The following is a 25,898-nucleotide window of genomic DNA, read 5'->3' as shown; positions in this document are numbered from 1 at the left end:
AAATTAGTTTGTTACACTGAAAATTGTTTGGATTATGATAGTAGAATATGCTTTTGAATGTATAATTATAAAAAAAAAATTAATTCATAATGATTTGTAATTTTTATTATACAAATATAAATATATTTAAAATATTTAAAAATTATGATAAAAATTTTAAATAACATAAAATTTGATCTATAATTCTAAAAACTTGATCTCTAGTTATTTGTACTTTTTAATTTATAATTTCAAAAAATGTGATAAATATTGGTAATTTTTATTATACAATAATGCTAAAAATTAACATGAATTTATAATGCTAAAAGCTTGATACCTAATTATTATTATTGAAATGATAATTATATTTTTAATAAATTATTTATTTTTTTAAAAAAAATAAGAAATTAAATTTAAGGTAATATAGTCAAATAATATTATACTTTTCAACAGCTTCAAATAGTTATATTTTTTAAATTTACTTTTAGCCACTATTTAGATTTGCTTTTCCTACAAAATGTTTTAACCAAACAACTTTTAATATTTTAGAAATGAAATTTTGCTTTCTGAATGTGAAACTAAGAGTATTCAAATGGATCCTAAGCTTTGGTGTCTAATTACTAGATTGTCCTTTAAATCTTCCTCTTCCATATTCAAAACACATACACACTCTCTCCATCATTGTTTCCATGAAAAATGATGTCCTTAGCTTTGTGCTTCTGGCTCCAGCGAATGATGTCCCCCGTGCTTCTGGTCTTTCAATCCCTCATCTTTCTTATGAAATTTGTTCTTTATATTTTTTTCATAGATCATGAGAATTTGTTAATTATTGTTTGATTTTTTTTGAACATTCAATAAGGATGGCTTCATTTTCGTGAGATTGTATGATGAATCGTGAGGAAGATGGTGTGTGAGATTCTGGATTTGATGGCCGAAGGGCTAAACATGTTTAGCAGGGGAGAGAGAGAGAAACTTTCGAATACCAAAAGAAGAAGATTCAGAGCGCAATTTAGTAAGGCAACAAAACTTATTTATCCCAAAGTTCCTTGGCAATTCAAATTAATTTTTTCATTTCATGAAAACTTTATGTAATTAAAATATTTTTATGGGACTTAGGGCCTCTTTGGATACACTTTTAAAGTCAATTATGAGTTTAAAGTCATGGTTTTAATTTAAAAATTGTTATCCAAAAACTTCAATTTTTCCAAGCCTGATCTGACTTTCAAAACTCTACTTAGGATAAGCTGAAATTTGTTCAATTTGAAAAATCAATTTTGAGCGTTATTGACTTGCTATTTTGAATAATATAATTACCCACTTAAAATTGATTATACAAAATTATCCAAACATTTTTAATTTTATCAAAATCAATCTTTGAAAATTTATTCAAATGTCATCATATTTTAATAATCAATTTTTTCTATAATTAATTTTTTTCATAATCCAAACATACATTTAATAGTGATTTTTCTAGAACTTTTCTCACCAACTTACACTATTCCCAAGGATTTTTTCACAAGCTCATTAAAAATAGTTGAATTAAAAGGTAAAAATATTCTAAAAGTTCTATGAAAGAAACATTGGGTATCTTCATTTTAGAAAGATATATGTCACCGCAAATTTTTTTTTTTTTTTGAAAAATGGCAATTTCACCCTATTGACAGTTTACTTGCCACGTTGGCTTCCACTTGATATCTTTTACAAAATAAAAAAACACATCCAGGTGAACAAGTGAACATCTTCTTCTGCCATTTCTCTTCTTTCGCTAGGTATCACAAGGGAGATTAAAAGCAAGGAACATGGCAAATTGGAAATGTTAGACCTTGGCGGTGTAGATTGACAGCAAAGAGGGAGCAAACTCGACATCTTCGAGCTGGTCTTTGAGAGATCAATGGCATTGAACTACACGACTCGGTGACATGATGAGCAAGTTTCGACGAAAGCAATACACATAAAGATGGGCTGGGCTTGACGGCAACTTCAAGCGATGAACGGACAAGCTTGCGTGGTGAGGAGAGAACTAAATCGTGGGGGGTTTGCTAGACTGCTCAATCTCTAATGGTGGGGGTCCATCGATTATTAAAAAGGGTCGGGATTCGATTGACTTAGGGATTGAACAGAAGGTAGTGAGAAGAGAGCAGATCGAGGAAGAAAGGGGACGGAGACGATGGTGGATTCTTCATCGAAGGTATTGTTGCACTCAAGCACTCTTCTTCTACTTGTGCACCTTGTGTCTGTGATTGCTCTTCTAAACCCGTCCTCTCTACACCCCAAGGTAGTTCTTTTAATTCTGCAAATTATTGTGTAGTAGCCTGTGATTTGATTTAGATTAAATCTTTTTTGCTCTTAGTTTATGGAAAATTTCCTCCAATAAAAGAGGATGATGATAGGTATTATTGGCTGGGATGGAGATCTGACTTACACCCTCTTTCTGTTTCGAGATTTTGGGATAGAAGAACACATCATCCATGATTTGGGTTTAATTTAATTTTCCCTCCTGGTATTCACTGTGATTCATTGTAATTTTGCTATGGCTTTTGTTTTCGGTAACATGAAAGAAAGCTACCATTTCACAGAGAGAGAGAGAGAGAGAGAGAGAGAATTAGTGGAGCAGGAGGAGGAGGAGGGAGGCCGAAACCACGTGCGGATATTCTTTAATTTAAATGCTAGGTGGCTACCACTTGGGCAAAGAGTCAAAAATAATGGTCAACAAACGATCACACTAATGACAAGATAAAAATCTTGTCCCTTTTTTAAAGTTTCACAAAAAAAAAAAAATGGCTCCAACTAAAAATATAAGAATATTCAGTGCTTTTTTCCAAAAGACATCTCGAGTATTTTGTTCCCTTAACCCAAGAGAGTTCTCAAGACATGATTTATTATGCCAACAAAATTTATACACTCGACCTTACTCTGGAATAGTGGCCCAAAAAAACTTACCCTGGAATAATTTAGTTATTTTCGCTTGATTTCGCTAGTGTTAGTTTTTTTTTTTTTCCATAGCTTATATTACCATCTGGTATTCTGTATTATTGCGTTAGATTTGAATATCATCAAGTTCAATTTAATTAACATTTCTAATATGTGTACTAAAAAAAAGTTAACATTTCCAATACAATTTTTTATCCATATATAGAATTCAAATCTCCATCTCTAGTTTCATGAGAATTGAGTCCCTTTTAATCAATGATCTAATCACTGTTTATAACCAGCTTTCTTTAATTTCATTCTTTTCCTCTCCTTTTTCCCCGAACTGTTGGTAACCAACTTTGGTTTTCCTTTTCAATGTTGGACACAAATAATACACGACTTTAGCTGAACAAGTTTAACAACTTTAGCTGCTGCTGCTTCTTTTTTCTGGTGCGGAGGCTATTAGCAATTTTTTGGGTAAAGACTATTATAGCTTTTGTTTTTTGTGACTATATGATCGGACCATATTTGAATATTATTAGGTTCAATTAAAAGTAACTTTTTTAAAGATATTTTTTATATTCACTTAAAACTTAAACTTAAACTCAAGATTTCGTGCTTAAATAATAATAGCTTATTTTACTGAAACCAACAAATGCCAGGGGCTATTAGCCATTATGTTGAGGGCCATGTAATGATATTTTCGTGGGGCTGAAGAAGTTGGGGAACATGCTTTGGGTTGGCACATATTTCTGATTGAAAGCATTGATTCATGATGCTAGGCCCATTCTCGTCTTGGTCCAGTTAGGCGTTGATAAGTTATAGCATTGGTATAGGGAGAATTGCATACCAAAGACACACATCAAATAATATTTTATTGACAACTAAAGTTTACTAAAATAATAATTTTTTTAAATTTGATGGTCATAATGGAATTGGATATTCATAATTAATCAAATTTAAATTATATATTATTTAAAATATATTATTTTTTGTATGATCTATTCAATTTCGATAATTCAACTACAATCTAATTATTGAACATTGGATAATAATCAATCTAATGTTCATAATGTTAGCCACAAGTGAAATTATAGTTATCTTTATTCAAAATATTAGTTATTATTTATTATACTCCTGCTTGCAAATGTGCTCTAGCACTTAAAACCAAATTTGTATCCATAAAAAATAATTCTTATGATTGAATCAGTGTAACTTCTATTAGAATATTTATTTATAGATTTACATTAATTAACAAGCCCAAACAGATTAGTTTTTATAATCTTATGTGGACAGTGATAGGTTGACTACACATGTGAGCCCAATAGGTAGAGACCCAACCTACAACTTTGTAGCTGTTCGTTATTCCTTATCTCTTAACTGACTGAGTCAAAGATAATGAAATATAATTAATTATTAATTAATTAATTATAGACATTATTGATATGGTCCATAAGTCAATTAGTCGATAACCACAAACACACAATAGTTTTCACTTTATTTATTATCTCTAAACTCTCTGCAAAACTACGAGGGTCCTATAGGTTGTACATTAGTATATACTCGAAGTAATTAAGGTCTCTCAAGTGATCATGAATTCTTCAGATTCATACACATTACTCTATTTAATTTTATTTAATACATGAATTGAGATATAAAGTTGACACGTAGCATTAGAGTTAAATTACAAATATTAAATTATATATCTCAGTTCTTTTTATGCGTATGATAATATATTGATAGAAATTCATGGTGATATGTTAATAATTCTCCTTATATCCTTATTATTTTAGAAGAGTATGAATATGAGATTTGAGTTTGAGAATTTTGGTTTATATCTTGTAATGTTTGTGAAGAAGCCATGGAGCATGATCCTTAGATATTTTGTGTATATGAATTTGTTTTTCCGTGAATTTCTATCATTCTTCTTCTTTTTTTTTCTCCTTGACCTCATTGTTATCGAAGTTTACTGGAAACATGTTCTGAATGAACTTTCACCTTCTTTGCTGCGAGTTGTTGCCGCTGTCAGACCTTTGCTGTCGCTAGTATTGACTGAGTTTGCCATTGTCAGTTGCCAGAAGTTGCCACCAGAGATGAGTAGATGTGTTGTCGTTAGAAGCTTTTTAGTTTGCAGCGCCACTCTCCTGGCCTCATAGGTCATGCTGCAATGTCTGGTTTGCATCGTTCGAAAAGGCTGCAAATTCGTTGGAGATGGCTATAGACAGAGAGAGCTCTAGGACCGTTGGAGATGGATGCTGGCGCGTCGTCGGCACCGTCCGTCCATCAATGTCCGGTGCCTTCTACTTCTGGTTTGTGCTTTTACAGTCCGATGGCTGGAGAAGAAGCAGGAATTGCGTCAGAGAAGTGGATCCTGGGGATCTATTTCTTTAAGACAGGCTAGTTTTTTTGTTTTGTTTGGGCTTGGCACATTAAAAAAAAACCGCCCAACGTGTGAAATTTTTACTCAAGTGAGATGCAATTGGGCTTTACCTCAGCCCAGTACAATATATAATTAAAAAAAATCAAGTTTTGTAAATCACATTTTGGCCGAGACCAAAATTACCTCCTGGGCCCATAATTATTTATATTTATGTCTTGACCCCAAATAATTTTTATCAATTACATATTAGTCCCTTAACTTTTAAAATTGCATTCTGACCCAATTCTCTTCTAGAATTACCAATTTACCCCTGAATACCTTTTAAAAAAATCCAAGTAAGTCCCAGATTTATTTTCTAATTACTAAAAAGACCCTAAGGACTTTTGAAATTATTTTGTTTTCTCCAAAGGTCATAAAGCTTATAATTTTGTGAATTATTGGTGATGCTTAAGATCTTGAAGCATTGATAATGAACATACCCCATAGGTGTGATATTATTAATGTGATTTTGATGGTTAGCTTTGAGAATAGGTAAATAGCATTTTTTTATGTATTAGATATTCATTATACCCCATAGGTATGAAAATATTTAATACATATTTTTTAGTACAGACTTTTGTGTGAGCTAAATCTGTGTGGTATGAGAGCCTTCTTAGTGCATGATAATAGTTGCATAACTGAAATTTGCTTGTTAGGAATTTTGTACTATAATTATGTTATGTACGCATAATGATTTCTCATATTCTATTTTACGATTTCAGTTTCTGTGTTTTGAGCAACTATTTTTTGTTAAGGCCCTTTATAGGACTTGATGCATGATAATAGTTACATAATTGAAATTCGCTTGCTAGAAATTATGTACTATAATTATGTTATGCATGCATAATTATCATTTCCCATATTATATTTTGTGATTTTAGTTTCTGTTTTGAGCAATTATTTTTTATAAAGGCTCTTTATAGGACTCATTATGATCATTTGTGAGAGTCCTTAAATATGTACCTTACCACTTTGAGAATTAGTTAGCTCTAAAATAACCCAAACCAAAGGATTTCTCTTGACAGTCTAATTCTTTTAACAAGACCTATCATAAATAGTTGTCTAAGTCCAATCAGATCTGTTTGATGGTAATTGAATTCACCGTTAAGGAAAGTAATTAGGGACAACATTTTTGGTGACATACATTATGTGATGCTTGATAGCATTCAATTATGGTGGGACATTTGGTGTTGAAGGGAAGTATGTCTTGAATTTGTATGGAGTTAACCTTGGAGTATTCCTTGGCTTATAGAATTATTACAACTTAATCATAAATTCTTGACATCTTCTTACCTCACGTAAGAAAGGGGAGAGATTGAAGGATCATACAATATTAATAGTAGCCTATAGTAACTTCCAATATGAGGGGTGAAGTGTTTCAAATTTGAAACATTTAAGTAGAGTTGCTAGATTATTATCCTTTTATTTGAAATTTCCATTTCCATCCACATGCTTAGGGCATTTATGAATAAACTATTGATATATTTTGAATGATATTGCAAGAGTCATTTATATTTAGTGATTGTATGCTCACCCATAGTGAGTCAAATTATGATAGTGTATTATTTGAAATTATATTTCAAGATATCATGTTGACAAAGAATTTTACCCTATACGTATGTCATTTTTGTGTTTTTAAAATTTTGGAATTATCTCTAAATATTATATTGGTAAAGGACGCTTATAGGTAAAATAAGGATTACTATTGTTAGTAGTTGGGCCTTTATTTTGACAGGTTTACAAATAAGGATTTTAATATTTTGATGTTTTTTATACTCTATAAGTATGGTGACATTAAAGACATTTTATTATAATCCTTTTGATAAAGTCCTTAATTCATATTTGAATTGGATGCCTAATAATTTAGTGTCCAAAATAATATAAGGTAAATTATTTGTATTAAGTTGGAAATCATTAGTGAGATTTTAAGTTGAAGAAGCTTAATCTCAAAATCTATTAAGGGATTCCTTACTTACTATTGCATAAGATCAAGAAATGTGCCAATTTTGTTACTCACTATCAAGTTAACCAAATTTAAATTTTACTTTTAAATAAATAGTGAGAGTTTAAGCCTAAATTACTGGCCTACTTGTTAAGAGCACCACCTTTACCTAAGCATGTTTATTAATCAACTTCATTTGATGAGGATGAGGTTGTCAAGAATCCACTTAGCTTGTTAAAATAAAACAATCTATGATATATACTAAGCAATTGATTTTATTCAAGTGTTCTCACAGAGTTGGTATACTTGTAATACTTAGTTGAAAGTAATCATTTATAATTATCTCAAATAAATAGAGACTTGAGGGAAGGAATTAAAATACCTTAATAAACTAATTTTGTAGAATTTAGTTGGGAACATTTAATGTGCAATTATCTAAAACCATCTTTGAAAATAAGCAAGTCTTTAGGTTGTAACATCTGAAGTTTGATGAGAATATTAGCTCCTTTTAATTTTACTTAGAATGCTTCAGATTTGTGCATATTTGTTAAATGTTTGAGAAAAGAAGTCTTTTGCTTCTTATGCTCCTTGTTAGTAGCTAGTCACTAGCTAGTGATCAAATAAATGAGACAACATACTTATGGTCGTGCCACCTTGATATAAAATCTTCTGTTTGACATATTTCATTCAAAGATTAACATCCATTTTAATATATCTAATTGCAACCTTGATTTGTCTCAAGCAACCTATTTTAAATTGAATGTTTAGAAATCCAATGTACACTTCTAGTTTGATACTTGTTTAAGGGATGTAAGGTTGCTTAAGTTTTTACATCCTTAAAATTAATGTTGAGGAGGACCATTTTAAAATTTGCATATAAAGAATTTTGTACGCTTTCGTTATGAATGATTTTGAGGATGCTAAAATATATGTTGGTCTTTGATCTAGATTTTACTTTGAATACCCTCTAGTAAATACTTGTAAAATCATCGTAAGAAATTATTGAATAATCCTTTGAAAAAATTCTTGTGTGTCGAGAGATTGACACCTAATGTTAGTTGTTAAAAATTTGATCCTCTTTAAATTTATGATTATGAGGATTTAGAATGTGTATCATATTATTTCATAATACATAGAGGAGCTGTCTTATAAAAATGAATGTATTATAGATACTTGTAGCTAGCTACCTCAATTTAGAATATTGAATATATATATATATATATATATATCGCTTCTTATAAAGCCTTTCATTAGATTATATATAGTTGAGGAAATTATTATTAGACATGTATGTTTTGTTTCCTCCAACTATAAATGTAATATTTTGTCTACCTTAAGCTTCTCTCAAAGATTTTGTTGGAGAGCATTAGACATTTAGACTTATTTAGTTCACTTATGTGGTGAATGTATGCTTATACATTGGCATGACTAAAGGCTTATTGGACATGTGGGTTTCATTGTTCTTTTTAAGATAGCCTTGGTTTAGTAGGAGTTTGAGTTGTGTCCTTGTAAGGACATTTGATGATTTAAGGCCATTCTGCTATTATGCTCAGTTCTTGTTTTAGAAATAATGAAATGTTTTATATTGTTTGTTTCCTTATAGGATTTAATGATTCGTGTTTATGCATCTTGTATCACTTGTTTCCTCCTGGAATTCAATGATCTTGTATTGTTTTTATACTGAGTTTCAATCTAGATTTAGAGATGTTGCGGTGCTTTATATCATTTGTTTTTCTATAGAATTCAATGATTTGTGTTAATGCACCTTTATGTCACTTGTTTTCTTATAGGATATAGTGACTTTGTGTCATCTCTTTACTGAGTTATGGTCAGAAGACCAATTCTATGTTCAGTTCAGTTAGATGCATCTATATTATTTGTATTCCCATAGGATTTAATGATTCTGTTATGGTATGACATACATGTCACTTGTTTCCCCATAGGAATCAATGATTTTATGTTGTCATTTTACTGAACAGTGTTTGGAATAAAAATTTTGTATTTTGTTCAATTCAAATTATGAGACATTATATCACTTGTTTCCCAATAAGGTCCAATGATTTTGTGAAGTTTCATCTTTTAAATTTTGTTTGTTGCTTGTTTATATAAATTGCTTAATTAATGCAATTCAAGTCAAAGATTGTTAGAATATTTATTTATGAAATTACATTAATTAATAAGCCCAAACAGATTAATTTTTATGATCTTGTGTGGATCATGATAGGTAGATTATACAAGTGAGTCTAATGGATAAAGGCCCAACCTACAACCTTATAACCGTCGATTATTCCCTATTTTTTAAGTGACTAAGTCAGAGATAATAAAATATAATTAATTTATTTATTTATTATAGTAGTTATTGATATGGTCCACATAAGTCAATCAGTCGATAACCACAAATACACGATAGTTTTCACTTTCTCCATTATCTCTAAACTCTCTGCAAAACTACAGGGGTCTTATAGATTGTGTATCTGTTTATACTCGAGATAATTGAGGTATCTTAAGCGATCATGGATTCTTCAAATACACACACATTACTCTATTCAATCTTATTCAATACATGAATTGAGATATAAAATTAACAATTTCAAATTACGCGTAATATGATAATCTGATAAGGAAAGTTAATATCAAAAAAGGACTTAGGGACTCCAATGCAATTATTTCATTTCGTGGGACTTATATGTCAATATCCCATAGTGATCCTCACGTGTCATTTTCCCTAAATATTTTCCCACGAAGGCCCTTCAACGTAGTTTTTTCTAGATATATCTCCACTTTGGATTGCATTTAGCTCCAACTCTAAACCACGTGGCATTTGTTGATGCAAAGCGTGTACTGATGCACAAATTGCCACTCGTCTTCCCGTTCGGTGAACCGGTGGTTGCGTTTCTTCTTCATCAATGAATTTGGGGCTTGACCCCAAAACAAATTTCGAGCTATATTTTAAGTTTTTTAAAAAAAGAGAAATTTCACGCCACAAATGTAGGGCCTGGCGAGGTTTACATTACATGACTTGCAAGTTGCAATGAGTGAAGTGTGAGTTTGCAGCTTCTCTCTTTTTGGGCGTAGTTAGAGCTCTGGAATCATGAAGAATCCTGAAGAATTGGAACTCCTAGAGCAACCGGTGGTTCTCATCACTGGCTGTTCTCAGGGAGGAATTGGACACGCGCTGGCACGCGCATTCGCCGCCAACAAGTGTACGGTGGTTGCCACGAGCAGGTCGCGGTCATCCATGGCGGAGCTGGAGCAAGATCCCAGGCTTTTCTTGCAGGAGCTCGATGTTCAGTCGGAACAGAGCGTTCAACGAGCTGTGAAGAACGTTCTGGACAAGTATGGCCGGGTCGATGTGCTGGTGAATAATGCTGGAATTCAATGCGTCGGTCCACTTGCCGAGGTTCCTCTCTCCGCCGTCCAGCAAACTTTTGATACCAATGTTTATGGTTCGTGTCAATTTCCTCATCTTTCTCCATTTTAACCGTCCTCTGGTTTTGTTGATTCGGAATTTAGATACTATGCATCATCAATTTCACAGCGACATTGACAAATGAACTGGACAAATTTCAATTACTTATCCTTCCTGTAATCAGAATTAGGGATTTGACGTAATTTTGGTAATTGTTGTTACTTGTTACTGTTTATTTTCTTCTCACGGGATTGAAGAACTATACTAAAGAAGGAAGCTATTCGATGAATCTTCTGGCGTTCCATGCAAACGTCTGGATATGTTGCTCAAAAAGGAGAATCAATTGGTTTTACTGAATTGCGTAGTTACCAAGATTTTGTATGTTTCACTAAATAAACAAACGCAGGTTCATTGAGGATGGTTCAAGCTGTTGTTCCACACATGGCGAATAGGAAAAGGGGGAAGATTGTAAACGTTGGAAGTGTTGCTGCTATGGCTCCTGGACCATGGTCAGGCACTTACACTGCTTCCAAAGCTGCTCTTCATGCTTTGACTGATACTCTCAGGTTTGCATACTCTTCAAATCTGCAATCTTACTCTGAGAATTGTTCCCCATTTCTTGCATGAAATTAGTGACAATTGTATTGGTGAGTGGTGACAGAAAACCACATTTCATGTAGTTATGTGCACGCTTTCAGTCGTTGCTAAAAGTTTTCTAGACTTCATGAGGGTTTAAGGAAACTGCAATCTTTCCCATAAAAAAATAGTGACAAAGTGTTAGTGACAGTAAACTAATCAAAAGCGATTAGTTTCTTATGACATAACAAATTAAGGTTTGAATCCATGCTAGGAGAATTGTCCACATTTAGTATACGATAGTGGCTCAAGTAAAGTTGCCTCTAATAAAAAAAAAAATACATATCAGCAAAAAAAAAAAAAAAAAACTACTGTGTCCACGCTTTTAGTTGTTCATAAAGTTGTTCCTAGACTATCCCCAACAAAAAGAACAAAGAAAAAAAATGAAGTTTCCTCCTAGACTTTATCAGGGTTTAAGGAAACTGCAACCTTAATTATTCAAGAAAAGCTGTACTCTTTGAGGGACTAAGATCTCTTTGGTTATTAAAAAGGATTGGAATAGAATGGATTGAAAAAATAATGGTAAAAAGAAAATGGTCAAAAGAGATAAGTGAACTGCATTTATAAGGGAGATAGGTAATTGGTTCATGGGGTTAGAAATAATAATTTATAAGATTTTTGGAGGATGTGATGATTTCAATATATTAATGAGTTTTACCATACTTACTACGAGGAAAAATGGTGATGTAATTCATTTTTTTTTTAATTTTTTTTAATCCATTCCATTCCAATAAACAAACAGGACCTAAGTGATGCCACCTGCATACATATTCAGCACTTTTCTTTGATCCACATGTTAAACTATTGTTCCTTGACTTATGTGAGTTTTGCATTTTCTGCTTGCCATTTGTTTATTCGAAATATGTACAGATTGGAACTGAGTCATTTTGGGATTGATGTTGTGAATGTTGTGCCTGGAGCTATCAAGTCAAATATTGGGAATTCTGCAGTAGCCAGCTACAACCGAATGCCTGAATGGAACTTGTTTAAACCATTTGAAGCAGCAATCCGGGAGAGAGCTTATTTTTCTCAAAGATCCAAGTCCACTCCTACGGATGAGTTTGCTAAAAAGACTGTGGCTGCCATCCTCAAGAAGAACCCACCTGCATGGTTCGCTTCTGGTCATTACTCAACCATCATGGGTATTATGTATCATATGCCAATCTGTGTTAAGGATTTCTTTTTGAGGAAAGTAATGAATTGTTGAGGGAGGTACACGTTGCTTTTATTATTGAAAAGAACATTACTAAAGAAAAAAAAGTTGATGGAGAAGATGTAATAAATTTTAGGTTTATAGGTTATTTTTGTCCCTAAATTATTTCTATAAGATCTGCAGGTATCCTGAACTCGGGAGCAAAAGTGACTCTTAACCACATATTTTATTATAAAAAATACAAAAAATGGTTGAACCCACTCCATCAAAAATAAACATTAGGGCATGTTAATGGTGGGGTGATAAGGCAACGGATTTTGAACATTTAGAAACAAAAATAACCCAATATTGAGTTTAGAGTATTGCAAACTCTAAAGAAAAAGTTTAAGAATAAAAATAATTTTAACCCTAAATTTTATTGAATTAAAATTTAGAATTAGAAAGTAATAGAAAGTGCTTTTGATGACATAGACTTTATTGAAGCCACTTTTGTTTCTCATAAACTTGATTAGCTATTTTTTTTAGATATTTATACTTATTACCAAAAATTTATACTTATTTTGAATTTAATTTTATTTAAATACAAATTAGACAATTTGTTTATAACAAAGTTTAGGTAAATTGGACTCTAAAAACTCATTAAAATTAGGATATATCTTTAGGTTCAAAGAATGTTTGAAGATGTACTTATGTTTTGCTTACCAATATTATCCTTACATTGTCAATAAAATTTGAACTTATATCCTAATGCATGGATCTAGAGCTTGGTAATTGGGAGAGCCAAACTAAAAAAAAAATAAAAAATGGGGGACCAAAATTTAATTTAAACTAGGGTTAAGGGTCATTTTTGTCCCTGAACTATACACGAAATGTCACAAATATTCATAAATTCAAGTATGAGTTAATTGTGTCCCTCAATTTTAAAAATTTCGTCGGTCATCACTCTGACATTAAAAAAACTTAATGTTCATTTAGGGGTGTTCACGGGACGGGACGAGATCGGGACACCCCCATCCCGTGTCCCGTCCCGAAAAAAAGATCGGGACTGAATTTTGGTCCTGTGTCCCGTCCCGACCCGAAATTCGTCCCGTTCCGTTAAGAGTCGAGACGAGACCGGGACAAGATCAGGACGTCCCGCCGTCCCGATAAATGGAATAATATCAAAAAAAGATCTGAACAATAACGTTCATTAAAATTTTAAATCATATAATTTATTAAGTTTAAAATCAAAACAACACAAGCACATAAATAACAATAATTTAAGATCAGTTATTGAATTATATTAATCACAACTACATATTATAATAACAAATACAAGTAATCTTTATGCTATAAGATTAGCAACAACAGGCAAGTCAAATACAACATCAAATCATTGTTCTTCTACTTTAGTGAAGATGTATTAAACTAATTACTCTTTTAAAAATAAGCAAGAAATATATTATAAATAAAATTTATTAAATAGATAGATATAAGAATAAATTATATTAATATAATTAATATATTATAAAGAAAGATATCACCATGTTTACTTCATGCCATTAAAATTATCAATATAAAAAAACTTTAGTTTTAAATAAGAATTGCAAGTATTAAAATTATAATTGATATAAGTATAAATTATATTAATATAATTAATATATTTAAAATCAAAAATAATATATATAATATTCGGGACAGGACGGGACGTCCCGATAATAATCCCGTGTCCCGTCCTGTCCCGAATCCCTTTCCTGTCCCGTTCCATAAAGTCCCGTCCCGATTATTTTTGGGCCGGGACAAGACCTGTTCCGATATGATCGGGACGATACCGGACCAGTCGGGACGGGTCTAAACTGAACACTCCTATGTTCATTAATCATTAGTGAATCCCACTATCTTTTTAATATTTTTTGTCAATTTAAGAATCAATTTTGTCTTTCAACTTCTATTCAAAGGGTTATTTTTATCCCTCAGTTCAAATATTTTATAATAAAAAATATAGTGTGAAGCCTACTAACGGTTAACTAATAGTGAGAAAATGGCCAGGTGATAAGGAAGGAAATTTTTAAAGTTAAAGAACAGAATTGATTCATAGTTGAGTTTAGAAATATTTGTAACCTTTCATGTACAGTTCAGGGATAAAAATAATTCTACCCTTCAAACTATTTTATAAATAAGAAAGTAATTTTTACTAAAAGGTCAATAATGCATGGGGGCAAGATCCATCACTGCATATCCTTATAAATTATACATTAAATCTTTATCAACTAGATTAATATCTATTGGCTAGATTATACAATTTTTAAAATTTGTTACAATCACATTCAACAATTGAAATTAATCTTATTTTATTAGGTGGGTATTCCCATTACTAATTAATATAATTCTAAAAACTGGATTAATGAGAAATTTATGGTTTGGAGCTTAGGGAGAAGTTCCCCTAGCACTATTTTAAGTTCAATTTATAAGATTGGACTTCTAATCAAGTCTCTATGATAATAAATTAAATTAATTACAGGTATTCATTGTATTATGATAATAATAAATTAACTGATTATATTTGTGAGAGTTGAATGTGATTTTTAAACTTTTAAAATGAAGTTAAATGAAACCTAAGTTAAAGTTGAGAAAAGTTTTGCATGTTGTGATTTTTGACCTCAATCTTTTTCAATCATATGAGATAGTAATTAATTTATAGGAAAAATATCTACCAAGGATTGTTAGAGAAAATGTTTATTAGCTTTCTTAATCCTTGACTAATATTATCATTTACAAGAAATGACCGAATTGCCTATAAAATTTAAAATGGTGCCAGCCACCTGTGACACTTTTAATGAAAGATGATAATTGATAAATTACAGGTGGTTAGGGGAGGATTTAATTTTATGACCTCTTAACCACCTAAAAACCTTTGTGGCCTCCCATTTAATTGTATATAGCAATATATATATAGTAACTCAAGCTTTTAAACCAATTTCATGTTTTAACATAATAGGGTGTTGTTAATTTCTTAACAATACTTATTATTTTACTAATGTTTCTTATTAATTTGACATGGACAATTATAAATTATAAGCTTTAAAACTTCATGCACTTTATTTATTAAAAGTCTAAATGTATTGTTAATCATGAATGGTTCGTTGTCAAAACCCGAATAAATACTTGTTGATAAACAACTAACATGTATAATTAAGCTCATCCTATCAGATTTTTCAACTTATAAAAACCCGAATGAATTGTTGTTAATTTTAAATAAGTTGTTATCAAAATATAAATGAATAATTATTGATGAAGGACTAACACTTGTATAATTATACTCATCCTTTCTATTTTTATAACTTGTTAAAGCTTGAATGGATTATTGTTGTTTTTGAATATGAAGTTGTTAAAATTTAGGTGGATACTTGTTGATAAAAAATATCCTATCCATTTTTCTAACCTGTTAAAGCTTGAGTGGCTTCTTGTTAATTTTGAATTAATTATTTTTAAAATGAAAAAATTACATTCAGCCCCCTTCTAAAGAAATTAATTATAGATAAGTACCAATGCAAAATAAATTATTGTTAAAATGAGAATATGAATTGTTTTTTCTCAAATGGGACTTCTTGTTGGTCCTTATCTGTAACTAATTTCCTTGGGAAGGGGTTGAATGTGATTCTCCCTTTTAAAATCTAAATGGCTTGTTATTTATACACTTGTCAAAACTTGAATGCATTGTTTAAACATGTGCTTTTAATTATCACATTAAGTATTTATTCGGATTTTGACAACACCATATTCAAAATTAACAAAAATCTATTCAAACTTTAACAAATTAGAAAAACAAATATGATAGGCATTATTGTACATGTTAATTTTTCATTAACGAGTATCTATTCAAGTTTTAACAATACATTTGAAATTAACAACAATCCATTCAAACTTTAACAAGTTAAAAAAAACAAATAGGATGTGCATAATTGTATGTATTAGTTTTTTATCAACAAATATTCATTCAAATTTTAACAACTCCTCATTCAAAGCTAACAATAATTCATTTGAGTTTTAACAAGTTATAAAAATAGATATGATAAGCATAAATGTACAAGTGTTAGTCATTCATCAACAAATATTCATTTAAGTTTTGAAAATAATTCATTTGAAATTAATAACAATCTATTTTGATTTTTACAAGTTAGAAATATGATAAGATGGATTTAATTGTATATGTTAGTCTTTCATTAACATATATTCATTTGAGTTTTGACAACTCCTCATTCATAATTAACAATACATTTGGACTTTTTCAACAAATAAAATGCATGAAATTTTAAAACTCCTAATTTATAATTATCTATGTCATATTAACAAGTAGCATTAATAAAATAATAAATTTCGTTCAAAAATTAACAATACACTATTATGTTAAAATATGAAAGTGGTTTAAAAACTTGTGTTATTATTTGCTATATATAAAATTAAATAAGCTTGATGACCTTTTAAATAGCCAAGGAATCATGAAATCAAACCTTCCTTTGATCACCTTTAATTTACCAATTATCATCCTTCAATAAAATATCACCGATGCCAAAGCTTAAGTGACTAACCATTGGCAATCCCACATGCAGCAAGGGCTTCAATGACAAGCGCTAGAAACAATGAGAGTAGCCTTTTTTTAATTTAAATTTTTGGAACAATTTGATCACTTTACATAAAAATTAATATTAGTCAAGAATTAAAAGACTACAGTACAATCAAAATCTATTGATCCTCATCTGATATAAATTTCTTCCAATAATCCTTAATTGATATTTTTCCTAATTTATATTTGTTTGTATATTACGTCGTCTACAAGTATTTTACATCAACATTATCAACCTAACCATTGCCATGCAAGTTGATGATATGATATCATTAACATGTAAGATCCCCTTGTAATGAAATCTATACAGAATAAATATCTCAGACAAAATAAAAATTCTTCCCAAGCTTTTGAGACAAAAATTCTTCTATTTCTTTGCCTTTTTTTTTTTTTTTTGAGTTTAACACTTCAGATATTGTGAACTCTTCGCACTCACCCTACTGAATTCATCTATTTAAAATCTTTATAATGGGCTAGTCCTTTGTTTTTGGTCCGTCCCATGTAAGCTCAATTTCAGGCACCACCATTGGCATACATAAAATTCCAAAATCTCCAGAAATTGCTTTTAATCTAAACATGGTCATTTTAATTAACCTACCCTCTGTAAACCTCATGAATGATGGTGATTACCATAGTATACCATTCCCGGTGGCTGGAGAGGCCGGAAACTGGGAGGTACTGGGGCTTGCTGCGCCATTGTTATTGGTTGGTGCTGGTTTATAGGCGCCGGCTGATGCTGGCTTATTTGTAGCGTCTGATGCACCATAGGTGGCCCCACCATGTGAGGCGGAGGCAGCGGTGGTGGTGGTCCGGGAGGTAAGGGAGGGATGTTTCCATAACCATAACCAGGGATTACTCCTGTTGATTGCGCATACTGCTGGGAGGTTGGATTACCAAGCAAATGATATTGACCTTGTGATGCAGGGGCTTGATTCTGCATTGTTGGTTGAGCCACCAAAACTGAAGGAAATGAATGACTTGGTCCAGGAATCATTTGCTGTGTAGACCTAAAAACATTGGGATCTGATACAGGCGTGGGTTTGTCAGGGTTTGAGGATGATGCAGAAGCTAGACCAGCATTTTTTGCCTCTTCGGCAGCAAATGTCGAGAGAACAGAAGTCATGATCAATTGGGATGAGGAAGAAGCCGCAAGCTTATCTGCAACCTCCGCCGCAATTGCCGCAGCTGATTTCTTCGTCGGTGCTTCGGATTTTGTGGTTGCATCAGTTGCCAAAGTGGATGCTTTCTGCACCAAGTCGTCATCATCTAGCCGTTTCCTCATATTGCTAGCCTCCTCAACTTGTGCTTCTGCTACCTTCACATTAGTTGAGATGTATCAGCACACAGTGAATACTGTATATGTTAGCATCAATAGCAGCAAAAGCATCTCAAGCTCGAAGCAACAATGAAAGCAAGATCAACAAGTTACAAGTGGCATCAAAATGTTATTAGAATTGAGTTATTTCAGACTTAGATCCACAAAAAACTGATGTTTGTCAAGCCTTGTGAGTAAAATCTTGAATGAATCATGGACATATGCAGTTGTAATGCGGTTAAGGATATCCTCAATTAATATCAAATGGAAAGAAAGGCAAGCAATTATGTAGTTTTCTTCAGACAATCAAATTTAATCAACCATGCTTATCAATTAACTCAAGATACAAAAATCTATAGAGAGAGAAACTCAATGTCTTGAATAACGTTGCTTCATAAAACTCAATCTCCTGGCTCCATTCTGAAGATCACTACATAATTATCTAGGCAACTACCAATCCTCTACAATGATTCTTCAGAGCATTTTCAACCAAAACTAAAATAAGAGACTGATCAAAAGAGGACAGCCTTTTGTAAAAAGAAATAATGTCACATACCTGCACTTGAGTACGGATATTCTCCAGTTCAGATTCCTGAGACAAACACACAAAGGATTATAAGAAATTACCGTTTAGAATTCTGTCAACCAGAAACCAGGAGAGTTTGGATCCCACAAAGGAATTTAAGCAGAAGAACGTGATAACAAACCTGCTCATGCAAAGCTTCTTTTAACTGCGATACAAGTGCTACTCTACTTGCTTCAACTAATTTAAGTTTTTCTATGCACTGTCTCAAGATATTTTCTTCCTCCTCCACTCCCTTTGCCAAAGTTTTTCGCTTTGGATCCTTTGCTGAAAAAGAAAGCAAGATTAGAATCATAAACTTCACAATGTAGATTTACTTTAATCCTATGAGCTTACCAATAGTACATGCAATATCAACATCTTTTTCCATTTTTCTTACACGCTGAACAGCAGACTTGCATTTTTTCATCTCTGCATCTTCATTCGTTTGTTCACTGAGCACCAAATGAAATGCAGAAACTATTTTCTCAGCTGCACCCCCAATGGACAATTTCTGGCTTCCAAAAAAATAAATTGTGAGATCAAGAAGCAATAAAATATTTGAATATAAAAATAGAAATTGGATGAAGAAGAAGCCACAAAGGTCCAAAGTCTAACCGTTCTAATGGAGCGAGAATCCCTTTTCATAATTCTTACGGATCGAGATCGCTTTTTGTTGAATTCCAATGGTGGAGGTGCTTCTTCTCCAAGCATTACATCTCTAAGATTACGTGCCCGAGATCCAAAAACCCTCCTTTGCTCCCATATATCAACCTAAATGTTGAATGAGCACCCGATTAACCAATCAAACAGCTTGACATCATAATAATGGTATGCAAATCCTTTTGTCAACATTCATAAGACATATCTAAAATTATAGCCCATGCATAACTAATTAATTACATGCCTGCAAACTCTTTAGGTTCAAATCTCCCCCACACACATTCCTTTTGATTGATTGTGAATGTTGTATATACTTGAAAATAATTACTTCAAACCGTAGAAAACAGACTTACCAGTCTAGATACCACTTTCTTTCCATGATCATCACCTTTCTCACTTACATCTTTAAGTGCAGCAGGAAGAACCTTCCAAAACTCGGCAACAAATTCATTTCCTTTCCGCTTGCTGTTCTGCAAAATATCATTTGCAAGATATAGAAGGGGCACCCTTTGAACCATCTCTGAATTGTGAAATTGTTTATTCCAAGTTTCAACAACCAATTCTGCTTTGCTCCGGTGAAATATGCACCAATGTGATAAAGCTAAGATAAAAAGTTAAAGATAACAGACTGTGTAACATCAGCATCAAATAATTAAAATGCACCCATTTACATTTCAACAAGCAACAAGTCAGTCTTCAAACAGAAACAAGTCTGACAACAAAATTTGATGCTACAAAAAATCTTCAATCTATCAATCAGTTCAAGAACCAAAAATAATACTTCCAGTCTCCAAGAACTAGGATTGCACCAGTAAATCTTATCTCCCCTTAGGACATTGGATGATATTCTTAAATCTGACAAACAGTGGGACTTGTTCAGGTCTAAATCAAGTATATTTAAAAAGAAAGAAAACAAAGAGCAATACACAAAAAAGCACGGGAAAGAAGAAATGGCAATAGAAAGATGATGAAGAACTATTTTTTTTATAGGTCCAGGATAGGGAAAGATTCCATAGAACTTCACAGCTCATACATGAAAGAAATGAATAGACAGGATTACCCTCATCACATAAAACATAATGAACTTGTCATTAACAGATTAAATCTCCTTAGAATATGGATCATTAATCACTACGAGTGTTATCTAAGTCAGCAATTTCAATGATATTATAAAAGTTTCCACCATAACTCAGTCTCAACTTGAGCAACACCCATTATATTCTACTCATTTGTATTATATAAGACACATAAATATATGTCTCCTACTATAGTTGCATTGCCATTTCAGCATGTGACAAGAATTTCTCTGGTGGTTTTATGCCTCATAAATTTGTTTTCTGCTCCAATTGCCCACCAAAAAAAAAAAGGCCTTGGAAGCTAGCATGGCAACATTAACCATCACCTGCAGTGTTTGTGGGGCTTGCCATTCTATGCCATCAACAACAATGACTAATATCAAAATTGTTTGCCAAAGTAATCTACCGGCATGATGGGCCAACAACACGCTTTTTAGACTCATGAATCATGATTGCAATTTTGAACTGCCAACCTAGCATGTTTATATATTCCACGTTGTTCCACAAACAATAACAATATGTGTAAGAAATTAATTAAACCATATAATACTCCACAAGAGAATGATTCAGGGAAAAAACCTAAACCAACAAAAAGAAAAAGATACAGGGGCACCACAGCAGTTTCTATGGCTATGGTGGCCATTTTCTATTGTGCTCATGAGGTATGCCACTAGAGGCCATTGACAGCACTGATTTAAACCAAAATTGTTCACCAAATTAATATAAAGGCATGACAGGGCCGAATCACAATCCTTAGACTTAGCATTGCAATTTTGGAACTGCCAGCTAAGTGCAATTATAAATGCCACATGTTTCTATAAACAACTTCGATATATATATATAGAAAACTAATTAAACCATAAGAAATCAGAAAACACTTCCAAATCCTAAGATTATACGTGCCAGATTGGTTAGGCGATGCGCAGGACCATAAAAGCAGTCTACTAAAAAAATTATCAAGAACAAGGAAGTCAATAACAGGATACTTTCAATACACTGCTGGGTGCTGTTAAGCTTCGACAGCTTGTCCGCAAGAATCTGCTCGCTGAACACGCTATTCATCCCAACTCCAGAGGGTTCCCAATCTACCTTCCACAAACAGTATAAGTCAAACCCTACGGAAACGAGCATAAATTATGGGAAAACAGAAAAGAAAATTTTGATTTTGGGACCATACAACCCTAGAACAGAATTGAAACAAAGCAAAGAATAAGGAAGTTACTTGAAGCATACCTTAGCAAGTTTCAATGACCAAACCAGGAGAAACTTTGGCACAAAGCCAACGAATCCCAAAAATTGAGCAAATGCGGAGCATGGAGAACAAATTGAGCAAAAATACAAAACTTCAACAATGTTAGAAAATTAGAGCGGACAGAAACTACCACATTATTGACAAAGCACAGAAACTCTAAGACGAAACAAAGGTAAAGAGCTATTCTGGTGAGTTATGGTGAATTTAGACGAAAGGAGGTCGATTTAGGAAAACCCTACAAAAAGATTATTAATTTACACGAGAAAAAATAGGAGAGACGCAAAACAAGACCCAAGAAGAGATGAACAGAAAAAGAAGTCCAAGAGGAAAAGAACAGAGAAACAAGAGCACCAAGGAAGTGCAAGTGCGAGGTTTGAGTTTTCTCCCGTTTGGCGCAAACCAAGCAAGTTGCCTCAACGGGGCAGGATAAATAGACAGCACCGACTCTATGCTACTAACAGGTAATAGGGAGAAGAATCATAACAATTAATACTACAAGGTCAATTAAGCATGGAAAATTGACAATTAAAGATGTCATTTTTTTTTTGTTAAGTTGTTATCTTATATATTTAAATATATAGTGTGAAATTTATATACAATTCTCCCATTTTTTCCACTGTAAAAGAAAAATGGAGACAAATAAAGCTTGTTTATTTATTTATTATTTAATATTATAATAATAATTTTATAATATATTAAATCACGTTTACTTACCAGAATAAAATGAAATGAAATAGATTAAAAAAATAAATATAAAAATAAGATAATCAAAAAAATAGGTAAACACATTTATAAAAAGAAGGGGTAATTTAGATCATGAAATTAGGAATCATAATTTATGAAATTTTTAGGAGGTATGATAATTTTTACACTTATAGTACATATCAATGAATTTTATAATGCTTACTATGAGGGGAAGGGTGATTTAGTTCACTTTTGTCTTAATTTTTTTTAATCAATTTCATTTTATTTTATTCTAAGAAGCAAATGTGACCTAATTCTTTATACATTAAAATTGAGATCTAATAAGTGGGGAAGGTAGGAGGTGGTAAGTCTTTAAGACAACTTGTATCGATCAAAGAGTAGGAGTACACGGTAAAGGAAAATCATCACAATAAAATACTTGAAAAGTGACAACCACATAGATAAATGCCCTAGTGAATCATAAAGCACGGATTATTCTTCGAAAAACTGCTTGAACAAACTAGATTTTTTCTATGATATTGGATAAACAATCTTGTGCATCTGTTATTTGAGGAGTCCTTGGTAGAGATGATCCAATGAAAAACCATTTTAAGAGCTAAAAGTGTTGGATTGTGGATCTTCTTGTTGGGGGTGATAAACTCACTTAAAAACTCTCGGGGGATAATTCCCAAAAGAAGCAATGGAAAGAAGCCAAGTTTTTTCTCTCTCTTTTGTTTATAGATAAGCAAGTTCCAGTCTAAGTTGTGAGGGGCAGCTAGCATTAGTGGTCTTGATGAAATGGTGGATGAATTAGGAATGGAGTCATTGGTTTGAAGGTTACTTTATGGGCAAAGTTGAAGATGAAGTTATGGATGGAGATAATGGATTTAATGGTGGCTAATGGATTGGGGGTTTAAATGGGTATTGGAGTGGATGATTTCATTTCTTCTTGTCTAGATTGTATGAGCAATGATAATGATAAGGCTTAAAAATTGAGAATCATCTGAAGGTGTGGACAACAAATTGATTAGCCATTTAAAAAAAAAATCAAAAGTTTGAATGCCATCCATTCCAAGAGAGAAGATGCCAAACTAAAGAGCCCTTGCAAAGCTACAATGAATGAATTGGTGATTTATAGAGTCTACAGAGTCCCAAAAACACTATTATTGTTAGCAAGATGATGAAGGTTCAAAGTATCTCCACCAGGTGCATTTATGAATGAGCTTCCAAGTGAATAAAATGTATTTGGATGGCAAGAGAAGTTTTCCAAAGGTGTTCCCGATTAAGGTTAAAAGTGTTGGACATAATAGTTTACGATATTATATTTAACTTAAATTTTAATAATGATAAATATTAGAGAAATTAATTGTATCTATACTTTTGCATATTTGTTTTCACACACACACACACACACACACATATATATATAGTAGTTAACTATAAATATAGAATAAATGTTTTAAAGTGTTTTTTACCTATATTGTTTCATATTATATGAGATTTGAAAAAATGGCTAATGTGTATAAAAGTTATTTTATACTATCATATTTTTTCTTATCTAAAAATAATTATATATCCAAGGGTGTTTGAAGTATTATTTTTATAACTTGGATATTTACATATACAAGACTTTCATATTCATGACATGATACCTTTTATATTTATTCTCATACATATTGATATTTGGATTAATCACCTTGTTCATGACCTATCATTGAAGGTTGTTCAAAATAAAAATGAGAGTGAGCATGAAGAGGAAACAACCAAAGTTATCATTACCATGCTACACTTGACATTAAAAGAAAATAAAGAGAAGGATGATTCAAGAAGAGTTTAAGAAAAATAAAGACATACAAATTTTGATGCATCATAACATTGGATTTGATAAGCATAATATCCTTATACTAGAAAAATTTATGTTAAACCCATTGATTCAAATATTTAGTATTGGCTCAAGATATTTCAAATCAAAACATACATTTTAGTTCTTAAAAGAAATGGTAGGATATAATTTTTTATAATCATGGTTTTAATCTTTGGTCATCTACATCTCACAAGCTTTGAAATGTTTTAATTATTGACTTCATAAGGCTTTCAAATATGTTCTATTTACTTAAATGAAGTTAATTTAAAAAAGTTATAAATACTTGAAATCTAAGATTTAAAATATGAATTGTGCATAAAATCATATTTAACTTTTGGTCACGTTTTTACTCATATATCTCACTATACATATCATTTTAATGAGAAACATATCTTATTTGAAAGAATACTGCAACAGCTTTTCAATTATAGTTAAGTTATTCAAAATGGAGTTATATTAAGAAAGATATAACTTTTTGAAATTGACCACTGAGATATTGATTCTATACAATATTCAGTTTTGATCTTTGGTCACTCTTTTGATCATATCTCACAAAACATGTTGAATTTAGTGATGAAACTTGTTTTATTAAAAACTCGACTTCAAGATATTTTTGATGGTATGTAAGTTTCTAAATTTGAAATTATATTAAGTGAGTTATACCCTTCAAAAGTTTTATGCCGTAATGTCTATCATACAGGTGTCTAAGAATAGACATGTGCATGTTTCAGCCTTAAAATGCATTGTAGGATTTAGTTTGATCTAATTCTTGCATGTGTTAGAACTAGAATCGCTTGGTTTAGAATATAGAAGCATTTCCTTTTACTGACCTTTATTAGACGCTTGTCTCAGAAGTGACACTGGCTTGTCTTGGTAATTGTTCTAAGTTGCCTAGAACTCACTTATCTCAAAATGGACACATGTAACATATAGTGCTCACTCAAGAACCTGCTTCAGAGTTCCATCTCATGCTTGAGTTGATCATTACGCACACAAGTCTTAGTATAACATCCAAAAAATTAACCCCTGATTAACTAAGTTAAATGAGGATAATTAAGAAAATTAATGTGCTGTTTGATTAGAGAATGGTTAAAGAGCACCAACGGGTCTATTAGGTTGTAGTTGCAATCTAAAGATTGAATTCAAAGTAGAGTTAGGCCATTTGGGCCCTAAAAGAGGAAGAAAACTTACAAGGTATGTTTTTACACCACGCATCGCAGCAAATGCAGTGGCCATCACGATGCATAGATCACAAAGCTAGGAGAACTGCTCTCTATACCACATGCCGCGGTGCATAGCCAAAAATTTTAATATAGAACACATGTTTTAGTTTGAAAAATAGAAAGAGAAAAGGAGAGTTAAGCAAGATAATGAAGAAGTACAAGTTTGCCTATGCTAGAGCTTCCATTTCTAGGGGCTTGAGGACAATTC

At 31.9% G+C, this 25,898-nt stretch overlaps 2 protein-coding genes and 1 long non-coding RNA gene across 4 annotated transcripts; 2 read left to right on the top strand and 1 right to left on the bottom strand.

The window, feature by feature from the left end:
• The first annotated feature begins 1,682 nt into the window (after positions 1-1,682).
• On the top strand, positions 1,683-5,536 carry LOC129308218 (uncharacterized). Its single transcript, XR_008592562.1, has 2 exons — positions 1,683-2,254; positions 4,855-5,536. It is a non-coding gene; the product is annotated as an uncharacterized LOC129308218 (long non-coding RNA).
• A 4,525-nt stretch (positions 5,537-10,061) lies between these two features.
• Positions 10,062-12,596, top strand: LOC129309482 (short-chain dehydrogenase PC-15-like). Its single transcript, XM_054951076.1, has 3 exons — positions 10,062-10,696; positions 11,066-11,225; positions 12,166-12,596. Exons 1-3 carry the CDS (start codon positions 10,342-10,344, stop codon positions 12,500-12,502), a joined length of 852 nt encoding a protein of 283 aa, XP_054807051.1. The 5' UTR covers positions 10,062-10,341; the 3' UTR covers positions 12,503-12,596.
• Positions 12,597-17,399: 4,803 nt separating this feature from the next.
• Positions 17,400-22,362, bottom strand: LOC129310115 (uncharacterized). Of its 2 annotated transcripts, none has more exons than XM_054951971.1 (8): positions 21,901-22,362; positions 21,654-21,782; positions 19,945-20,192; positions 19,547-19,702; positions 19,286-19,442; positions 19,074-19,216; positions 18,923-18,958; positions 17,400-18,366 (listed from the first exon to the last, which is right to left on the bottom strand). In XM_054951971.1, exons 2-8 carry the CDS (start codon positions 21,727-21,729, stop codon positions 17,662-17,664), a joined length of 1,521 nt encoding a protein of 506 aa, XP_054807946.1. In that variant the 5' UTR covers positions 21,730-21,782; positions 21,901-22,362; the 3' UTR covers positions 17,400-17,661. The 2 variants fall into 2 exon arrangements, with proteins under 2 accessions (XP_054807946.1, XP_054807945.1); XM_054951970.1 differs by having other exon boundaries at positions 21,654-21,752.
• Between the last annotated feature and the right edge of the window lie 3,536 nt (positions 22,363-25,898).

The sequence above is a fragment of the Prosopis cineraria genome, unplaced genomic scaffold (genome assembly GCF_029017545.1).
Source record: "Prosopis cineraria cultivar Desert tree isolate PC_DT_omini unplaced genomic scaffold, ASM2901754v1 PC4, whole genome shotgun sequence".
Classification (NCBI taxonomy): domain Eukaryota; kingdom Viridiplantae; phylum Streptophyta; class Magnoliopsida; order Fabales; family Fabaceae; genus Prosopis; species Prosopis cineraria.
Note: the sequence above shows the minus strand (reverse complement) of the source record. Positions and strands in the feature narration are given on the sequence as shown.

Coding starts and splice junctions, on each gene's coding strand:
- LOC129309482 (XM_054951076.1), top strand. CDS start 10,342: ATGAAGAATCCTGAAGAATTGGAACTCCTAGAGCAACCGGTGGTTCTC. Junction 10,697..11,065: donor TTTTGATACCAATGTTTATG/GTTCGTGTCAAT, acceptor AAACAAACGCAG/GTTCATTGAGGATGGTTCAA. Junction 11,226..12,165: donor GCTTTGACTGATACTCTCAG/GTTTGCATACTC, acceptor AAATATGTACAG/ATTGGAACTGAGTCATTTTG.
- LOC129310115 (XM_054951971.1), bottom strand. CDS start 21,729: ATGAATAGCGTGTTCAGCGAGCAGATTCTTGCGGACAAGCTGTCGAAG. Junction 19,443..19,546: donor ATTCTCGCTCCATTAGAACG/GTTAGACTTTGG, acceptor TTTGGAAGCCAG/AAATTGTCCATTGGGGGTGC. Junction 18,959..19,073: donor AAGAAGCTTTGCATGAGCAG/GTTTGTTATCAC, acceptor TGTTTGTCTCAG/GAATCTGAACTGGAGAATAT.